Source organism: Salmo trutta, chromosome 8 (assembly GCF_901001165.1).
Source record: "Salmo trutta chromosome 8, fSalTru1.1, whole genome shotgun sequence".
NCBI lineage: Eukaryota > Metazoa > Chordata > Actinopteri > Salmoniformes > Salmonidae > Salmo > Salmo trutta.
In genome coordinates, this window is record NC_042964.1 from 22,303,844 (window position 1) to 22,325,430 (window position 21,587).

The window sequence follows — 21,587 nt, forward strand, 5'->3', positions numbered from 1 at the left end:
TAGGCAACCCTGGCCCATGTTGAGTTAACTGACCTGGAAGTCCAGGTCTGTTGAATTTGGGCAATTACTGAACTGATCAATTAGCTCAGTTGGTCAGATGTGGTGCCAAGTAGGATAAAAACCCTGCAGCACTCCAGGAACAGGGTTGCCTACCTCTGCAATAGAGCATCTTTGGGATGAGATGGAATGGGCCATTCACAGCATGAATGTACCGCCGTCCAATCTGCAGCAACTGCGTGATGCCATCGCGTCAGCACGGACCAACATCCCTGTGGAACGTTTCCGGCACCTTGTGAAATGCCCCGAAGAATTCAGGCTGTTCTGGATGCAAAGGGGGTGTCCGACTCTGTACTAGAGGGGTAATCTAAAACTGTTCGGTGAGAGTATTTTCTCCCTGTTTCTCTTCACTTGTCTGACATTTTTCCAGCATATGTCTCCCCAACAAAGATCCTCCTATGCTCTAACCAGTGTAAACAAAAACTGTCTGTGCTATATACAAAGAAAGAAATATTAAATAACTTAAACCAGTATATACATAACAAAAATTCAGAAGGCAAAATAGTGAGCTTGAACTGGTCAGTGCTGTTTTTCTCCCATTTGATGTTTAAATATAGACTTACTCTGATTATTTTCATCATCCCAAAAATATTGTGTACAGTCTTTGTCCTTGCTGAATCTTCTAACAGCTGTAGTTCATACCTCTTGCAACTTGTCTTAAAAACATATGATTTATATCACTCTAGCACTGTGATATCTATTGAACAGGTTGTTAGTGTTTGCAGTATTCATGCCACTAGTAATCAATGAGGGTGATGCTTCTCGTAGACAGGTAAACTAGTTCTATTCTGATTTCTAAGGTCGAGTGTCTGCACCAGAAGTACCAGGCAGTTAGGATAGACATTTGTCATGTTGCAATAATAATGACTCGCTATTATGTTACGATGCTATGCCTCAGTCACCATAATTAGTGCAGACATTCCATGTTCTAGTATGCAGCATGCCGTGTTAAATATTATTCTTCTGTACCGTTTGATGCCAGCGAAGTATACAGTGAAGCAGATCGACACAGAGATGTCACAAAAAGCCATGTCAAGTCGTGTTTTTCTCAATACTTTTTCTTCAGAAAATGTCTTGAATGCGAGTGTTGGACCTGAAGTGTGTTTTGATCACATCGGAAAGCCAACAGTTTCTTCCCATTGGCCCTTCCTCCTCCTGGTCCCGCCCCCTGCCTGTTTAACCAATCAGGGAGCTGCGTCTTGACAAGTCCACATTGCTGGCGCTCAGTCCTCTGCATTCCGAAAGGCCCGTGTTGGCATCCTGGAGAGAGGGAGGGAGTTAGGAGGGATATTCCAAGAGTGATAACGAAGAAAAAAGAAAAGACACTAGAATCATGTAGACTAAATCTGAAACTGTCTCAAGTCTAATCCTTTCATCTCAATGTATAACTCAGGACTTGTTTGTGCTCTGCCTGTGTCAGCAGTCCTTGGCTCATAACTAACAGATTAATTAATAACTATATGTGATAGTGAGGAGGGTTAACTTTGTGCTGCTGGTACCTGCAAGGGGTCTTCTGCACTCTTGTTGAGGAAGTTGAGAGAGCTCGCTCTTGTCATCCTAAGGATCACACAGACAATCTTTTAGGCTTCAATTAAAATGTCATTGCTTGGATTTTGCTTTATTGTTATTATCAGTTTTACGAACTACGGTGCATTGTCGGCTCCCCACCAAAGAAAAAACCCTGAGGGAAACACTAATTCATGCACGGTATGAGCAGTGACGGGCTAGGGACACAGTCGTTCTCTCACCCTGGGTTGCAGGGCTCCTGGGGGCCACTGCCCTGTAGTTTCTTCACCAGCATCTCACTGCTCCTGCGCAGGGCGTCGCGGATCTTCCCGAAGGAGCCGCTCCGACGCAATGAACCATTACCCTCCTGAGAAAACAAGACAAACACACCCCGTCAAGGATGGGCCTCAAAACATGAATCAAAAGTCATTTCAGGTATATGAATATTTTTCAAAACCTTTTATCATGTCTTCTATCAATGTATTGGACAAAAATCACAGCAGATTTTTTTTTTTTTAGCTATTTGCATTTTTTTGTGTGATGTTTTGCTGAATGCATCCAGGTTTAGTAACGATGTCAGCTTGTTTGTACTGTTTTATAATTGATATAATTTGCCAATTCTTGATACTTTGGGAGTAAATGACATGTGATTGTACACCTTTTCATCATACATTTTAATGCATGTGCACTCCCATAAAAGCCCCCCCCCCCCCCCCCCCCAAAGACAGAGGTTTCGTACCCCGTTCCACTCTGCTCCATCGTCTCCCTCACAGTCCCCCCGCTGGGGACCACTAAAACCCTCCCGGTTCTGACGTCGCTCCCCCCCTCCAGGGGCCCCATCCTTCAGGAGCTCCACCACCTTACTCTGGTTAATGGCATCTATACCCTGCGAGAGGAGGAGGGGACGAAAGAGGGGAGGGATAGTGAGAGACAGATGATTCATTCTAAATGTCCGCTGGGTTAAAACAGAGTGCATTCAGAGCTTTAAGGCTCTAGACCGCAACCGTGGGTAATTGCACTGCCAGTGTATCTGAGTGCTTGTACCTGCTTTTTTAATGATTGTGTAGTAATTGCTTTTTGACTGATTGTATAGTACCTGCTTGCATCAGTGATAGTGCAATACCTGCTTGCGTCAGTGATAGTGCAGTACCTGCTTGCGTCAGTGATTGTGCAGTACCTGCTTGCGTGTCTTGGTAGCACACTCCTCCAGTGTCTCAGCTGCCTCTAGTTTACCCTGTCTGCGGTACAGCGCCCCCAAACTCTTCAGGGTGGTATTGACCGTGGGGCTAACAGGAATTAAGTACATGCCAATATCATGTCATTACGGAAGTCCAGAGAGGACATACTGTATGAATAAGAAAGATATTCCCTCGTTATGTCGAGATCACAACTTATTTATCTCATGATCACGACATTACAACATTTGTTACGTCGAGATCCCGAAAGAAACTCTAAATAGGAGTTGATGTATTGATGACAGATTGACAGTATGGGCTGAGACAGCACAGCCCATGGTGGATCAGCACATACATTTTATTGATTGCTACAAGGGATGGTACATTTCATGCTAACATCAAGCTTTCATTTGTGTTAGGAGCTCATTATCAGTTTCTAAGAATGTTAGGAAGCTAAATGTCTCTTACCTTGAGCTAAAAGCTTGTGGGGGAGCTAAGCCCTCGTCGGGCATTTAAGCCCTGAACGATGCCTGACAGGCAGCTTTGTCTCCCAGGCTGTGCCACCCCCCAAGACCACAGCCAATCGCATGCAAGCAACAACGCAGCTAACTTGGCTAGTCTTGCGAGTGAGTGATCGAGCTAGTTAGTCTTGTTAGCTAGATAGCTAGCTTGTTATCTATGCTGGTTGTTAGCTTGCATAACTGACGTGTATAATTGTAATGGACACTTCATGTTTCCTGGATAATATTTACATTTACAGAGTGGGTGGGTGGGCCCCATTTCTGACAGGCATATTAACAGTCAGCGCAATACGTATATGATCAAGAGTGGGTGTGCTCTATTCCTGGCAGGCTGATCAGATTCAATAGCCGTCTCAGGATGCTGCCTTGTTGGCTGTCTACAAGGAGCCTTACCTAAAAAACAGAATAAAAAACGCAGCATCCTGTCTGATCAGTCTCTAAAGCAGAAATTGAATCTGATCAGCCTGTCAGGAATGGAGCTCACCCATTGTAAATATGTCCCTTATAATTATACACATATGAGTTAAGCAAGCTAACAAGACTAGCCAAGTTAGCTGCGTTGCTCCTTGTATGAGATTGGCTGTGGTCTTGGGGGCGGCACGCTGCCTGGAAGAATAGGCTGCCTGGAGGAATAGGCTGCCTGGAGGAATAGGCTGCCTGGAGGAATAGGCTGCCTGGAGGAACAGGCTGCCTGGAGGAACAGGCTGCCTGGAGGAACAGGCTGCCTGGAAGAATAGGCTGCCTGGAAGAATAGGCTGCCTGGAAGAATAGGCTGCCTGTCAGGCATTGTTCAGGGCTTAAATCCCCCACAAGTGCATTGTGATCAATGCAGCCACTGGGCTCCTTGATGAGGTGGTTATTGTGCATGTGAACAAATGAATGAATGAAGCACGGTACTTTTGATTATCTCGTGATCTCGAAAAAGCAACTTTTATTATGTAGTGATCAGGAGATAAGTTGTGATCGAGACATAAGAGGGATTTATTTTATTTTATTCATGTCCTTTCTGGACTTCCATACATCATTAAAGCACAACATTGATATAAGTTAGAACACTGAGTTGTGTATTTCTCACATTAAAATGAATTTGGAATACTAACTCACCTGTCAACTTTGCAGGCCTTGTACCAGCTCCCATATTCTCCATAGGGCACAGCATCCTTTCTCTTCGCCTGAGCAAGCGACAGAGAGAGAGAGAGAGAGAGAGAGAGAGACACAGTGGCAGGCAGTTATAGTCCAGCGACTAAGGGAAAAAATTGTGGACTTTTTCTACCATTGCAGATCTTTTATATTTCCAATATGGCCACCAGCTCCGTGGGGCCAAAACCTTAGCACATGTAGCTGGCTACATTATTTCTACGATAACATCAGAAATATGATGGCCTATGCATCGTTTTTGGGAAAAAATGATTTACTTGCGGCTGCCAGCCAAATAGTGTTCCACTCCACACATGACTGGCTCAACTGTTCTGGGGAACTAGAAGCTTCATAATGTAAAAAAAATGCGAAGGGTGAAATGAAGAACGTGCTTCATCTCTTAACGCATTACAAAAGTTGAATGCGGGTATTTTTTTTTTAGTTACGTTTTCCCTGAAGTCTGCTGCTTACAATGACACAATGATATAACATACTATGTCAATTTTAAGAAATGTGACACCAAACCTGCACACATCTCTCTAGGTAAAACCCCATAGTAATGCATTATGTCCAGCAAGGAGACAGGTAAACCCCTTTTAACCAAATGCCTTTGTGACGACAAAACAACAACAAAAAATGCGACGGCACTATAGCTAAAAACACTATGGACTTATCCTAGCTGTTTGGGTCATTTGGTGCCTTTACCACAAAGTCCACAGTTGCCATAAAACGTTAGGCTTAGCCGCTGGACTATTAGCAGCAGCAGCAGCAGCAGAGACAAATTACGACCTTATTATAAAGCCTCCGTTATCATATTAGTGTTCTCCCTCTCAGTCCTATTAAGTCCACCTATCCATCAGAGTTAATAGCCGGACAGTGTCATCAAGTAACAGGACCGTGGTTCAGTTCACCATACAACAGGTTCCTACTGGAAACTACCTTGCTCTCCTCTCTCTCCTCCGCATGCATCCAGATAGGTTTGTTGTCATCTGAAAAGAGAACAGAAGATATCAGTGTCACTGTTTTATTTGTACATTCATATTAGAGGTCGACCGAATTTAAAAATCAAACGGATTGATTTATGGCATATTACTCAGAGGATTTAACCTCTCCATGCATTTACCCATCAGTGTGTGCTCATTTCACTAATTAAATCATAAAATCAAACACTTAACTTGTGTGTGGGGGGGGGGGGGGGTACAAAGTGGGTTATGCTGGTATGTGCCATGCTAGCTAACCAACGCCCTCCTCTACTGTGCTGTTCTGAGTATGTAAGGGTTTGATTGGCTTAAGGGCAGTGATCTGGACACAGGGGTGAATTAAGCCGCTCCATGCACGACAGATTAGCCCTGATCCCCTGAACTGACCGCTCAGGACACGGCCGCGCACGGCCAGCCAATGACCACAGGGTTTACTGGGCAGTCGTGGCCAGAATGAAGACTTCATAGAGTCGGTAGGTCTAGTGAGGTGGTAAATGTAGAACCAGGTAGTGTCCCAAATGGCACCCTATTCCCAAAGGGTCTTGGTCAATAGTAGTGCACTATATGGAATAAGGTGACATTTTGGGACGCAAGCCTAGTCCGTCAATGTGATTGTAGGAGACTCACTGTTGACTGAGCCAAACTCCTTCTCGTGTGCTCGGGTCAGGATCTCTTTGTACAGAGACTCAGCATCCTTGAACTTCCCCTGTTTGAGGTAGCATGTAGCCTAAAGAGAAAAGACGAAACGTACACAGGTTTAATGACAAACATTTCACATCAACACATAAAAGCATGTACATCTATAACAAAACTGTGGATTAAAATATCACGTTTTAAGTTTCCCAAAAATGTTAATTCTTTAAGATTAGACTGCATTCATTTGTACTGCCCTATACTGGAAATTCAGCTAAATGATCATCTGAGGTATTCCAGAATATTCTCCCTCCCTCCCGCTTCACCTCTCTCTTCCTCCCCGCTTCCCCCTCACCAGGTTGTTCTTGGTCTTGGCTACGTTGGGGTCATCAGCTCCTAGTTTGGACTGGTAGATCTCCAGGGCTCGTCTGTAGTAATACTCCACCTCCTCGTATTTTCCCTGGTTCTGACACAGCAGGGCCAGGTTGTTCAGCTGCTTGGCCACGTCAGGGTGGTACTTCCCCAGGACCTGAACACCACAGGCAGAGAGACACACATGAAGACTTACTTTAGCTACAATGAAAGGAGATGACAGTTCTCTCTGGGGACTACACATGTTGAGTCATAAATGCAATTAAAATCATTTGCGTACCTTCTCTCTGATCTCCAGGGCTCTCTTACAGAGGGGCTCAGCCTCCTTGTACTTGCCCCTCTTCCCGTAGAGCACGGCCAGGTTGTTGAGAGTGGCAGCCACCGCAGGGTGGTCCTTCCCCAGAGTCTTCTCTCTGATGGCCAGGGCATCATTCAGCAGGTGGGCTGCCTCTTTGTACTTGTTCTGGTCCCTGGAACACAAATATAACTCCAGGTAAGAGGACTTGCACAAGCACCATAATTAAGCAGTACGTCTCAACTCAACACATCCTCTCCGCACCCAATGATATTTTTCTATGAGTACATCCAGCTGTCCCTTGACCCCATCCATCTCCCACGAGCATATCCACCTATCCACCCGTCCAGCACTCCATCCATCTCCCTCACTCCCATTTCTCCCTTCCTTCCCCTCTCACCTGTAGACAAGGGCCAGGATGTTGAGCATGGTGGCCACGTCAGGGTGGTCGTGTCCGGAGGTCTTCTCCAGGTCCTCCAGGGCCTGTTTGCAGAGGGGCACGGCCACCTCGTACCTCCCCTGGGAGGCGTACTGGATCACCAGGTTATGAAGGGTCCTCAGGCGGGCCGGGATCTCGTAGCCACCCTGCTGGGCCGCCGCCTCTCCGCTGGGCTGGGCTGGAGGGGAGATGTGGAGGGGGTTAAAAGTGATTCACTCTTGATACTTTGTTCTGACAGAACAGGGGCTCCAAATCAAAAAAGGGCTTTCATTCTTTTTACAGAATGGCTAGCTTGCGCTGAGGTACAACTGTAGCATATTACGATACAATGCTTATTTCAGAAAGGAATATCTGAGACGAAGATGTCATTTATTTCACGTCATTTTTAGAGGTGGCAGTGTCAGTAACCAAAAGGACAAATCAATAAATCAACTATCGTAAGTCTAACCCTCCTGTAACCCCAACCATATCTAACACCCATCGTCTTCAACATTGCCATCTAATGCCACGTCTACCTTGTCCCCTCAATGGGATTCTCCTCGGCCAATCGATCGTCCTACCTTGTCCCTGGTCGTCGTCGTTGGGGAACAGGTCGTCGAGGCTGTCTTTGGACGTCTCGCCTGCAGCCTTTTCCTCAGACGGAGACACGTCGTCGTCAAACTTCTTGATCTTGTTCATGAACTCCAGATGTTTCTTCTCCTCCTCCAGCTGGGCAACACTCTGCTCACTACACTGCAGCTTGCTCTGAAGGGGGGAGGGGGGGGCGGAGGTGAGTGGGAAGGAGGGGACACTTTGGAAACGTCTTGCTTTGGAAAGAATTAAAGTGATCGTTTACTCCAAAATCCCTAAAATGTTAGCCAAATGTGGACCACCCTCAAAAGTAACGTTGAGATGAGCCCACACAGTCGGTTGTGTACGTTGGGATATAAACTCATCCAACATCCCCAGAACATTTAACCACTGAGGTCTAAAAAAAACAAAGACTTTGATATTGGAGTGAATGATGCCGTGTTCTATGCTGTACATACAACGTGAGGTGGATTTGGCTGTAGTATGTCTACCTGTGTTCCTGCCAGTTCGTCTCGTAACCACTGGTTCTCCTGACACAGCCGTCTGACCTGGGCTCTTAGCTTCTGCTTCTCAGACTCCACCGCACTCAGGTGGCCCGACAGGGCAATGATCACCTGGACAAGGGGGGGGGGGGGGGGGGAAGTGGTTAGAACCAGCTCTTATTTTCAATGACAATACGGCAAGAGAGGGAACGAGAGAGGGATGAGGGAGTTCAAATAAACAAGGAACGCTGCAGGAATGAAACTAAAACAAAAAGGGGGAAGTGGCTAGCTTGGGGACCACATTGTAGGTTAGCGTGGACTACCAGACTAGGAAGAGGTGAGGAGCATTTTAGAATGTTTACCTGGGATTTGTACTGTGTGCGTGACTGTTGTAACCTGTTCCAAAACCAGTGCAAAGAATTTCCTTCATGGAGGACAATATATCATTCTATTATAGTCTGGTCTATTCAAAAGAGGGTGGGGAGTTGTCTTTAGGGACATCCTTTCATGCCGTTCATGTTATATCAGACCATCTGTATCCAACCCAGATTCCCACCACTACCTTCCTCCAGGAACAAGTCTCATATCCTCTTGATGAATCATCCTCCTCACGCTCTATGAGGCATGAATCTAAATTCATCCTCTCCTTCAGTCTTAGTCACAGAGTATGAACTAGCAATAACCCACATCAAGCATCAGCATCCTCCCCCTCTCCATTCACCTCCACTCTCCCATCATTTCATTATCATCCCTTACCTCTCAAGACTGAGCCTCTTCCGCTCAACCCCCTCCCTCTTTCACTCCCCTGTGCCCTCCCCTGTGCCCTCTTTCTTCTTCCATTTCTCTTCTGCCTCGTTAGCCCTCACCCTCTTCACATCCCTCATCTCGTTCCTACCTGTGCCTCTCCCAGGCCCAGTTCGATGGCCTCAAGGCTCTTACGCAGCAGGCCTGACTTCTCCTGGGCGGCAGGTGGCTGTGTGCAGTCCAGCAGAGAGGTGAGGAGCTGGGCATGCTCCCCGCGGAGGGTCTCCAGGCCCTGCATCACAGCCTTGGTGTTGAGCACTATCTCATCCTGGGTCAGGCGCTCCAGGGCCTCCTCGCTGCGTGGGTACACCATGGTGGAGATAACCCAGGTTCACACACACTGTAGGAAGGGAGAGAGGGGTTAGGACTGGTCTCATGTTACCATACTCCTAATCTTGTACAGAGAGCTTGGAATTGATGCTAGTTTGAGGAAGAGCCATGTATTCAGACCCATTGACTTTTTCCACATTTTGTTACATTTTAGAATAAGGCTGTAATGTATTACATCAAAAAAAAATCCTTAGCAATTTACACACAATACCCCATAATGACAAAGTGGAAACAGGTTTAGAAATGTTTGCTAATTTATTAAACAGAAAAACAGAAATACCCCACTTTGACAGTACCAGTCAAAGTTTGGACACACCTACTCATTCAACGTTTTTTTTTCTTTATTTATACTATTTTCTACATTGTAAAAGAATAGTGAAGACATCAAAGCTATGAAATAACACTTATGGAATCATGCAGTAAACAAAAAGTGTTAAACAAATCAAAATATATTTTATATTTGAGATTCTTCAAAGTAGCCACCCTTTGCCTTTGACAGCTTTGCATTCTCTCAACTAGCTTCACCTGAAATGCTTTTCCAACAGTCTTGAAGGAGTTCACACATTTTCTGAGCACTTGTTGGCTGCTTTTCCTTCACTCTGCGGTCCAACTCATCCCAAACCATCTCAATTGGGTTGACATTGGGTGATTGAGGCCAGGTCATCTGATGTAGCACTCCAACACTCTCCTTCTTGGTCAAATAGCCCTTACACAGCCTGGAGGCGTGTTGGGTCATTGTCCTGTTGTAAAACAAATGAGAGTCCCACTAAGCGCATACCAGATGGGATGGTGTATTGCTGCAAAATGCTGAGGTAGCCATGCTGGTTAAGTGTGCCTTGAATTCAAAGTGTCACCAACAAAGCACCCCCACATTATCACACCTCCTCCTCCATGCTTCATGGTGGGAACCACACATGCTGAGATAATCCGCTCACCTACTCTGCGTCTCACAAAGACACAGTGGTTGGAACCAAATTTTTTAAATTTGGACTCATCAGACCAAAGGACAGATTTCCGCCGGTCTAATGTCCATTGCTCGGGTTGCTTGGCCCAAGCAAGTCTCTTCTTATTGGTGTCCTTTAGTAGTGGTTTCTTCACCAATTCGACCATGAAGGCCTGATTCACGCAGTCTCCTCTGAACAATTGATGTTGAGATGTGTCTGTTACTTGAACTCTGAACCATTAATTTGGGCTGCAATTTCTGAGGCTGGTAACTCTAATGAACTTATCCTCTGCAGCAGAGGTAACTCTGGGTCTTCCTTTCCCATGGCAGACCTCATGATAGCCAGTTTCATTATAGATCTTGATGGTTTTTACTTTCAAAGTTCTTGAAATATTCCAGATTGACTGACCTTCATGTCTTAAAGTAATGATGGACTGTTGTTTCTCTTTGCTTTTTGAGCTGTTCTTGCCATAATATGGACTTGGTCTTTTACCAAATAGGACCATCTTCTGAATACCAACCCTACCTTGTCACAACACAACGGATTGGCTCAAACGTATTAACTTCTTTGGGGTAGGGGGCAGTATTTTCACGTCCGGTTGAAAGTAAACTGCCTGTTACTCAGGCCCAGAAGCTAGGATATGCATATTATTAGTAGATTTGGATAGAAAACACTCTGACGTTTCTAAAACTGTTTGAATGATGTCTGTGAGTATAACAGAACTCATATGGCAGGCAAAAACCTGAGAAAAATCCAACCAGGAAGTGGGAAATCTGAAGTTTGTAGTTTTTCAAGTGATTGCCTATCCAATATACAGTGTCTGTGGGGTCATATTGCACTTCCTAAGGCTTCCACTAGATGTCAACAGTCTTTAGAACGTTGTTTCAGGCTTCTACTGTGAATGGGGAGAGAATAAGAGCTATTGGAATCAGGTGTCTGACAGAATGGCATGAGCTCAGTAATGCGTGCAGCCGTGAGAGCGAGCTGAGTTCCTTTTCATTTCTGAAGACAAAGGAATTGTCCGGTTGGAATGTTATTGAAGATTTACGATAAAAACATCCTAAAGATTGATTCTATACATCGTTTCACATGCATCTACAAACTGTAATGCAACTTTTTTGACTTTCGTCTGGACTTAGTGAACTGAACGCACAAACAAAAAGGAGGAATTTGGACATAAATATGGACTTTATCGAAACAAAACAAACATTTATTGTGGAACTGGGATTCCTGGGAGTGCATTCCGATGAAGATCATCAAAGGTAAGTGAATATTTATAATGCTATTTCTGACTGGTGTTGACTCCACAACATGGCGGGTATCTGTATGGCTTGTTTTGGTGACTGAGCGCTGTACTCAGATTATTGCAAGGTGTGCTTTCGCCGTAAAGCCTTTTTGAAATCTGACACAGCGGTTGCATTAAGGAGAAGTTTATTTAATTCTATGCATAACAATTGTATATTTTATCAACATTTATGATGAGTATTTCTGTAAATTGATGTGCTCATTCACCTGTAGTTTTGGAGGCAAAACATTTCTGAACATTACACGCCAGTGTAAAATGGGGTTTTTGGATATAAATATGAACTTTATCGAGCAAAACATACATGTATTGTGTAACATGAAGTTCTATGAGTGCCATCTGATGAAGATCAAAGGTTAGTGATAAATTTTAGCTGTATTTCTGGTTTTTGTGACGCCTCTCCTTGCTTGGAAAATGGCTGTGTGGTTTTTCTTGTCTAGGTGCTGTCCTAACATAATCTAATGGTATGCTTTCGCCGTAAAGCCTTTTTGAAATCGGACACTGTGGTTGGATTAACGAGAAGTTTATCTTTAAAATGGTGTATAATACTTGTATGTGTGAGACATTTGAATTATGAGATTTTTGTTGTTTTGAATTTGGCGCTCTGCTATTTCACTGGCTGTTGGCGAGTGGGACGCTAGCATCCCACATACCCCAGAGAGGTTAAGGAAAGAAATTTCACAAATTTACTTTTAACAAGGTACACCTGTTAATTGAAATGCATTCCAGATGACTACCTCATGAAGCTGGTTGAGAGAATGCCAAGAGTGTGCAAAGCTATCATCAAGGCAAAGGGTGGCTACTTTGAAGAATCTCAAATATATTTTGATTTGTTTAACACTTTTTTGGTTACTACAATTCAATATGTGTTATTTATTTAATAGTTTTGATGTCTTCACTATTATTCTACAATGTAGAAAATAGTACAAATACATTTACATTTAGTAATTTAGCAGACTCTTATCCAGGGCGACTTACAGTAGTGAATGCATACATTTCATTTCATGCATTTTTTTGTACTGGCCACCCGTGGGAATCGAACCCACAACCCTGGCGTTGCACACACCATGCTGGCGTTGCAAACACCATGCTCTACCAACTGAGCCACAGGGAAGGCCTTGAACGAGTAGTTGTCCAAACTTTTGACTGGTGCATTCTGTTTCCATTGATCATCCTTGAGATGTTTCTACAACTTGATTGGAGTTCACATGTGGTAAATTCAATTGATCAGACATGATTTGGAAAGGCACACACCTGTCTACATAAGGTCCCACAGTTGACAGTGCATGTCAGAGCAAAAACTGAGCCATGAGGTCGAAGGAATTGTCCGTATAGCTCCGAGACAGGATTTGTGTCAAGGCACAGATCTGGGGAAGAGTACCAAAAAAGCATTGAAGGTCCCCAAGAACACAGTGGCCTCCGTCATTCTTAAACGGAAGAAGTTTGGAACCACCAAGACTCTTCCTAGAGCTGGCCGCCCGGCCAAACTTAGCAATCGGAGGAGAAGGGCCTTGGTCAGGGAGGTAACCAAGAACCTGATGGTCACTCTGACAGAGCTCGAGTGACCATCAGAGTTCCTTTGTGGAGATGGGAGAACCTTCCAAAAAGACAACTATCTCTGCAGCACTCCGCCAATCAGGCCTTTAAGGTAGAGTGGCCAGACGGAAGCCACTCCACAGTAAAAGGAACATGACACGCCGCTTGGAGTTCGCCAAAAGGCACCTAAAAATACTCTCAGACCATGAGAAACAAGTCTGGAGGAAACCTGGCACCATCCCTACGTTGAACCATGGTTGTGGCAGCATCATGCTGTGGCAATGTTTTTCAGCGTCAGGGACTGGTAGACTAGTCAGGATCGAGGCAAAGATGAACTGAGCAAAGTACAGAGATGTCCTTCATGAAATCCAGCTCCAGAGAGCTCAGGACCTGACAGTGGGGCGAAGATTCACCTTCCAACAGGACAACGACCCTAAGCGAACAGCCAAGACAACACAGGAGTGGCTTTGGAACAAGTCTCTGAATGTCCTTGAGCGGCCCAGGCAGAGCCTGGACTTGAACCTGATCGAACATCTCTGGAGAGACCTGAACATAGCTGTGTAGCAACACTCCCCATCCAACCTGACAGAGCTTGAGAGGATTTGCAGAAAAGATTGGGAGAAACTCCCCAAATATAGGTGTGCATAGCTTCTAGCGTCATACCCAAGAAGACTCGAGGCTGTAATCCCTGCCAAAGGTGCTTCAACAAAGTACTGAGTAAAGGGTCTGAATTCTAAAAATCTGTTTTTGCTTTGTCATTATGGGGTATTGTGTGTAGATTGATTGTGGGGGAGATTTAATCAATTTCAAAATAAAGCTGTAACTTAACAAAATGTGGAAAAAGTCAAGGGGTCTGAATACTTTCCGAATGCACTGTATACAGTATATAGAGATGAAAACTACAAGATAGAGCTAGAATTCATGTCTGATGAGATGTACGACATATATGCAAGGCTGAGCATAAAAGGAAGAAAATCCCTCCAAATAAATGATGCCCAATCAAGATATTTTGTTCACAACTGTTCAGTCTGTTACCAAAAACTAACCAAGGCACAGTTCATTTCTCTGGACCCTATGCCTCTACTCCAATTGGAAAAATGAAGTAAGGAACTGTACACGTTTCGATTCCAAACCTATTCTATACATAGAAAAACGGATTAAGGCAGTGCCACTCAAACTATCTCCCGAGAGAACAGAACTGACTAAATTGAATAATTTAAATTATTAAAATGTAAACAAACTGATCGTTGCAGGTGGAGTGATCAGAAATGCGCTGCTCCGCTTTGGACGAGCACCTGTTCTGTTCTCGCCGCCGCCAGGAGGGCCCCCACCCCATCCATTGACCGCAATGCACCAATATGAGCGATCCCGTTATCTCTCATCCTTTCGCCACAGGCACAGCTAACAAATCTCTCACAAGCTGCACGGGACGTTTGGCAATGTGCAAGTGTTATCATCGATCCATTAAACCGCCAATTAGTGTTAAGTAGTAAAATATGGGCCGACACACTCCAGGATGACAAGAAATCGGGGAGAATCAATGAAGGATAGAGAGTGTTACACATAAATAAAATACATTTAGTCTGAGAGACTTATAAGGTATATACTATAGTATGTATAACTGTCACACTCACACGTAGGATCATGTCCTACAAAGCGCTCCAACATTATTGTAAACATTGGCAGGTTTGAGCGAGGCCCAGCCAGAAATATGCTGCTGCAAGGTCTTTCTGCACGGATGCGGTCGTGAAGTGTAAGTCTGTCTCTATACTGTTTCATGATGACTAAGAATAACAATTTCCTCCGCACTTACCATAAGCGATGGCTCATCAAAACAATGTAAAGAACCAAGACGAGCTCGATTGGCAACATTGGTAGAGATACATTTCACGAGCCTAGCATGGGGAAGAGGCATTGACACGTCGGCGTAGCCTATGATTTACTAGTTTCTCTCTCTTTGTTGGACTCAAAAATATATTCCAATATAACTCAGACACGTAAAAATACACTCAAAAGACCTCGTGTCGGTCATACGTTACCTTCGTCGAAACGGTTCTATTTCCCCCCCCAAGACAAGTGCGCTGCTCCTGGCTACCTCGAGTTCAAACAAGGCACGACCTGCCGTTGTGATGCTCTGCTTCCATCACTTGTCAGTGGACTAGCTACGCTCGTACACATCAACGATAACATCAAGGCTGGGGATAAAATAACCCTACACGTATACAACAAAAAAATAATACTTAACTATGCCTACGGTGGGCTATATCATCATTCATCTCTAAAACCATAAACTGAAAGATGTATCAGGTCGGTGTGAGGAAAGTAATAGCCTGTACATCACGATAAACAACGTTATTTACCTGCTCTCCCCTGCTGTTGCCCCACGGGTAAGATCCGGATGACACGTTATTCAGCCTTCTGAACTAGCTATAAAAATAGCCCACGAAACAGCACTTTGCTTAAATCCGATTGTCGCTGCCGTCTAAAAGCTTGCGAATTCCAAGCAATACATTGTTACCAATTGTGTTAGCATTGCTGATTAGCTAATGAATTCGATCCTGGCACGAATTAGCCAAGTCAAATGTTCTCGTCTTGCGGACGGTTGGTTTCAACGGGAGTTGGGATCAAAATACAGGAACGCTGTTTGCAAAGTGAGTCGACATCGTCCGATCCTTCCTCGGAAGTTGTTTTGGACAGAGTGCGGGGACCGTTGCGTTCTCAGTCTGAGAAGCGTGTTCGAAGAATGACAGTCGCGACCCGAAAATGGCTGCTGTTCGAATTCTCCCACAATCCTCCGATCCACAGCCCAGTCCGGGCGGTACGACTTCACCGCTACCCCTGTTACGTAGGAGAGATCAAAATAAAGGATGATGCACAATTAACATTTATTTGTAGGATTGTGGATATTTCCTGTGGCTAATCACCATAGCATTTACAATAAGTTTATTTTTTTTTGTCATTCTAATGTAGACCTATGTATTATAACTAGCCTAGAGAAGCCTAAATAAAACTTAATTTTAACTTTAATAGGCTACATTAATTCCTAGATTCCATTCAAAATAATAACTGAAAAAGCACCAGAGCACCCACACACACAACTCAGGAGTATTTACAAAATAAAGAAAAACAAATCAACAGTTCCACTTTTCCATCCCACATCAGTTTATTTGACAACATAATCATGAAAAAGTACTACAAAACATTTCAAATAAAAAAACGACTAAGATACAATACAGAAGTACTGTTGTGATATGTACAAGCATTATTACTGTTTATAGACAAAAGGCAAAAAAGCTGCTGAAGAAACAAAGGCATGTGCAAAATTACTCTCCAAATGCACAAGCATTAGAATCCTCCCCTCAAACTACTACCAAGCAAAAGTGTAGTCTAAGCAGTGTTATGCAAAAACAGATTCTCTTCTGTGATAGGGTGCTATGTTACAAGCAGGGATCCTTTCAAAATGGGCTTTATTAGAAGCAAAACTTGTGGAATCCTGGCAGAGACTCTAGATATCTTACAGTTTGTTCTAGATCTCTCACTCCATTTGTTCTGAAACACATTGTGATGATAGCAGAGAGGAAGGACATTATTGATCGCTAAATTGATTTATTCATATCAATAGATCATATTGTTCTTCCCCTCCAGGACAGAAGTGTTTCAGGACCATATGACCTGTTTCAGGAAGCAGTCTGGGCCCTGTACTCTATAGACGATAACTAAGGCCCAGAGTTGTTCCTGGTCAGGTCACATGGTCAGCAAAAAACTGCTGTCCCTATACGTTAGTCATGGACATCAAAGACCATCACAGTAACTACAGGTCAATACAGGTAGAGACACAGGTATGCATACATCAGGTACAAGTTAGTGAGACAGTCACACAGGACAAATAGGCCTAAAGAAGGTAGGAAAAACAACAAACATATTAATGGTAGGACAGGTGAAAGAAGGGACTGAGCTGGGAACCCGGGGGAGAGGAGAGAGAGGAGTAAACATTGGAATGTATAGTGGAAAAATAATGTTTCCAACATTAAAATTATTACTTTGGAACAAAGTTTTATCACCAAAAAACATTACAAAACATTGAACACCTATATCTACACCACCCTCCGCTTCAGCTTGGTGTTATATCCATGTAACATTTGACATCTTGGCAGTGATTTCTTTGTCCCATTCAGTGAACGCTTATGATCCCCCTATGAACAGACAGCAGGTCAAATGGAATCATATCTTACACTCCTTATTATGCTAATAACACGCTGCAAGGCATAGAGAAATTGGACCTCTGTGTTCTGCTCAGAGACGGTAAGAAATCTCCCCTAACCACTGACACAGGGTCAGATATCTTTTAATCCCCCTAATGGTTATGGTTAGAACTAGGTGGGGGAGGGGGGAATTGTAATCTGATCCTAGATCTGTGGTTAGGGTGTAGCGTAGCTACAGGTAGAGTTCACTATGCTTAAGCAAAAAAGTCCCTCCCATAGATAAAACCATGTTGTACATAACATTCATACAGTAGGATACAGTCTCAGTTAAAATATGCATTAAGAGTCCAAGTCCACGTGAAGGCATTGGTCTGGGTCTAGCCCTTGACTGGTGGGCAGTGACACTTGCTATGAAAGGCAGGGTTTAAATGGTCTGCTTTCAAGAGTACCACTGCCTAGTCAGGTCAACTAACTATGGAGTTGAGAGAGATTATTATGGTGTGTTTGTGTTTTAGAATGAAAAAAAATGTTCTAGTGAACTAACAGCTGGTTATGGACTAGGGTAAAGCTACCAGTAATTTACAAAAGTTACCGGAATCTATAGCAATCGATGGTAACTTTGGTAATTTAAACTTGAATAAATGTAAATGTTTTAAATTCATATATAGTATTAATTTGTCATGTGTCTCCATAATGTCCATTAGTTTCTAGTGGATAGACCCTCTGATCAAGAGAAAATAGCCAAATGAATTTTAAAAAGCATCTAATCAACAATGGCATTATTCTTAATTAACTCTGCAACTCTTCCAACTATTGACTTTTTTCACAACTGCCATCACATTTACAACAAAGGCATATTGACATAGTAAAATAAATACAAGTGTAAAAATAAATGCTATGGTTGATATTTCATGCTGAAACCCTCATATTAATCACCAATGGTATTCACTAATTATTATTAATATTTAGGAATGTTTTACAGCTTTGTCATTCAATTTTTAGAATTTTAAAATCATCTTATTTGATTATATTATATATGTGATTAGGCCACAGATAATGAAAGACACCTGTGACAATCTGAAGTACCCAAAATGGCCACTAGATGTTGTGATAAATTACATAAAATTCTTGAAAGTTACAAAAATGGTGGTAGTTTACTGGCAAACTTAGAAAGTTTCCAGTAATATACCCTCCCTTTGCAACCCTATTCTGGACTGATAAAATGGTGTTAAAACTTCCAAAATGTATGTTTACTAAACAATAAAGCTTTTGTCGACAGTCGACAAGACTGAGAAGAGATAATAGAAACTAACAATGAACATTATCTGCACATTCAAATTAAGTTCAGATGATATCTCTAATGATTGTTGGAAATACATCCTTGTTTTTTGAGATCTGTACATTCTATCATTCAGACTTATTTGTGGAACATGCATAGCTGTGTACTTAAGCTCTCAATCAGTTTGAAGCCCTTGGTGCAAAAACCTTTCTTTGTACGATCCCCCCCAAAGAGAACAGGGCCAGATTTGAGTTACACAAGGTGTTGACGTCACAACTTTTAACACTGTTACACCCAAGCTGAAAAACCTACCTCTAAATTACCCCGAAAATCATAATAACAGCAAAAATGCGAGACATTGGCATTGTAATACTTGATATTTGTCACAATACTTCACTCCGCACAGATGGGGAAGGTTACTTTGTAGGTGACACAAGGCTAAGCTACTCAACATTCATTAGCTTTCATTTTAGACAGCAAGAGGACTGGTGTTTTGCTTACAACACATTGCCATTTCATTCAAAATATACTAATTTGAAGGTACTTTGCAAGTACATTATAGACCATAGACTTTGCTACTAAATTGAAAATCAATTATTTTAAGTCAAATTCTTTGGATACCAATTATTTGTCTTCAGTTTTTCTTAAAAGCACCAGAGCTGTTAGTAGCTCTTAAAAGGTAATTTGGTGTCACCTATCTTTGTGTCAGTCTACAAGGCAAACGTCTGGCCGCTGATACCGCAGCCTACAGAACTCATAAAGCGATATTGACCACATCTCGACACAAACACGTGGCCACACACAAAACAATCATACTGTGTCGCGTGGGTTACTTAGAAAATTGGTTTCATAGATATTTCAATATTGTTTCTCGTTTTACCACATTACGTAATAACACACCTGTCACTGGACACCTCACGACACCCTAGACACAACACACCACCATTTCGGTGGAGTGAACGCTGCCCGTCTATCACAGGCAGGGCTGGAAAATGCATGTTTTCCAGAAATCCAGGTCGGGAGATTCCGGATTTCCTACTTATTCCCTCCTAATTCCAGAAACCTTCCAACTAGGAATTTCTGGAAAACTTGGTAATTTGGGGAAAGTTACCGGAATTTTGCAACCCTTGACAGGTAAAGACAGGGATAAAAAGTCACTAGTAGCGTGCGACATTGTGCTTTGGAGTAGGATACCTAGCTACTATAGCGCTCGGGGAGGAGTTACTGGAAGTGCGTCGCAAAAGATGAAGATGACGGTCACAGCTCCTGTCACCCAATTTAACCTCGGCACGAGCCTCAGCCTACAAATCCCAGAATGCAACAGCCCCACACAGGTGATATACTGTACGTCCCACAAGCAGAAGGAGGACTATACATCGGAGGGTGCATCAAGAGAGCAACGCTGACGACAACAACAACTGAGATTGATAAAGGGACAAGCCTTACAGACAGCAGAAATGTTGCCTCTTCTCGGTAAAGTTGGGGCAAACAGTGAGCTCTTAAGTTGGCGCCCTCGCTGTACACAGAGTTAAAATGTCGTTACAAAAAAACGTGAGCCTTTTCTTATATTTTCTGCTCTTCATATGCATAACATGTCAACTTACTGTACATCATTGGTGAGAAAAAAAAGCATTTTCTTGTAATTAGGGAGCAGGAAAAGCATTGCTACTGTAGGTATTGCCTCTTGTTCATTCCATTTCATGCACATGTACAGTATGTTTGGATCCCAAGTTCCCCTCCATACCCCATAATAACCATGGCATTACTGTTATAACATGGCACAATATGATACTCTTGTTATAACTGGCACATGGTGGTGTAGTGTACAGCATGCAGGTTGGCCTTTGGTGACACCGGGCAGGTTCAAGGTGATAAGAGAACTACCTGGTCAAGGTTAAAGGTTAAGGGTTAAAGGGGCAGATGTCAGGGGTCAAGGGTCAGGGCTAGTAATGGGAGTTATTCATGCGGGTGCATCTCATCGTCAGGATTAGTTGAACGGCAGTCCGTTATCTTGTGCTGTGGGCCCCTCATACACACACGCTAGACAGAGAGAGGGGCATTTCAATTCATTAAAGTGACTAGTAACATCTCTCCCCCTCCCTGCTATAGAGAAATAAGACAAACATAGCAAATACATTCGGCCCCTCAACCCTTCGTCGTAATTGACCAATATTAGTCGCCACGGCGTTCCGAGAGGCGGGGTCTGTGTGCGTAGGTGGGACGGGATTGGGCGAGGCGAGTGGGGCGAGGGGTAAAGGGTGGACCCTAGGAGGGGGGTTTGTTGTAACCAAACAGTCCAACAGGGAGATACTTGACATGGGTGGGCCACTGGGCAGCCAGCTGGAAGAACTTGACGTCATTCCACTCCACTCCGTCTATGGACACTGAGACACACACAGGAGACACATGGATACTGGTTGAGTATGACTGTTGTTCAGACAGGGAACACTTAAGCCTGTCACACGCTTCCCAGTAGAAACAGTTTACGCATTTGAGAACATTTGTGGATATTACATTTTTTATTGAGGCAAGTTATAGTTCGGTAGCATAAGTCTACACCCCTTCGTCGGTGATTGGTCAACAATACTACTCCTAGTAGGAGTGGGAACTATGGACAGGCTTCTTCAATGAAGTGTTTGTCATTCAACGAGAGACGATGAGTTCTCATGCATATTTTTCACTTGAGAAATACTGCACCAAACATCTTAGTTAGATGTAAAATTGCGAGACAAAGACTTCCCTCTGCAAAAATGTCCAAATGAATTACAGATTTCTTGATTTATCTTTGAATAATTCTGACTACTTTGAGGAAGTGCATACGGGCTACAATGTTGATACGGCGTCTCAAGAGGGACAAACAGTAAAAATTGTATCTAGTTTTTCAAGCGAAGGTCTTTTAAGGGGCACAGACGTTTGAACCTAGTATGCGGGCACCTTTAGGCTGTGTCTCAAATGGCTCACTATTCCCTATATACAGTAGTGCACCATTTTTGACCAGAGCCCTATTGGCCCAGTGGTAGGA

General features: G+C 43.4%; 2 protein-coding genes across 3 annotated transcripts in view; both read right to left on the reverse strand.

The window, feature by feature from the left end:
- Window positions 1–562: 562 nt before the first annotated feature.
- Window positions 563–15,919, reverse strand: LOC115198470 (kinesin light chain 2). 2 transcript variants are annotated; one of them, XM_029760433.1, is made up of 15 exons: window positions 15,445–15,919; window positions 9,063–9,311; window positions 8,177–8,299; window positions 7,676–7,859; window positions 7,077–7,293; window positions 6,662–6,851; window positions 6,365–6,538; window positions 6,004–6,103; window positions 5,336–5,385; window positions 4,364–4,431; window positions 2,741–2,849; window positions 2,303–2,449; window positions 1,806–1,930; window positions 1,557–1,614; window positions 563–1,317 (listed from the first exon to the last, which is right to left on the reverse strand). In XM_029760433.1, the coding sequence occupies exons 2-15, from the start codon at window positions 9,282–9,284 to the stop codon at window positions 1,234–1,236; spliced, it is 1,851 nt and encodes a 616-aa protein (XP_029616293.1). In that variant the 5' UTR covers window positions 9,285–9,311; window positions 15,445–15,919; the 3' UTR covers window positions 563–1,233. The 2 variants fall into 2 exon arrangements, with proteins under 2 accessions (XP_029616293.1, XP_029616295.1); XM_029760435.1 differs by lacking the exon at window positions 15,445–15,919 and adding an exon at window positions 15,124–15,329.
- A 303-nt stretch (window positions 15,920–16,222) lies between these two features.
- LOC115198465 (phosphofurin acidic cluster sorting protein 1) overlaps window positions 16,223–21,587 on the reverse strand; it is a 52,594-nt gene continuing 47,229 nt past the window's right edge. Inside the window, exon 24 of the mRNA XM_029760426.1 lies at window positions 16,223–20,949. Coding sequence (XP_029616286.1) covers window positions 20,831–20,949 — 119 coding nt within the window. The 3' untranslated portion in view covers window positions 16,223–20,830. The remainder of the gene's footprint in view (window positions 20,950–21,587) is intronic.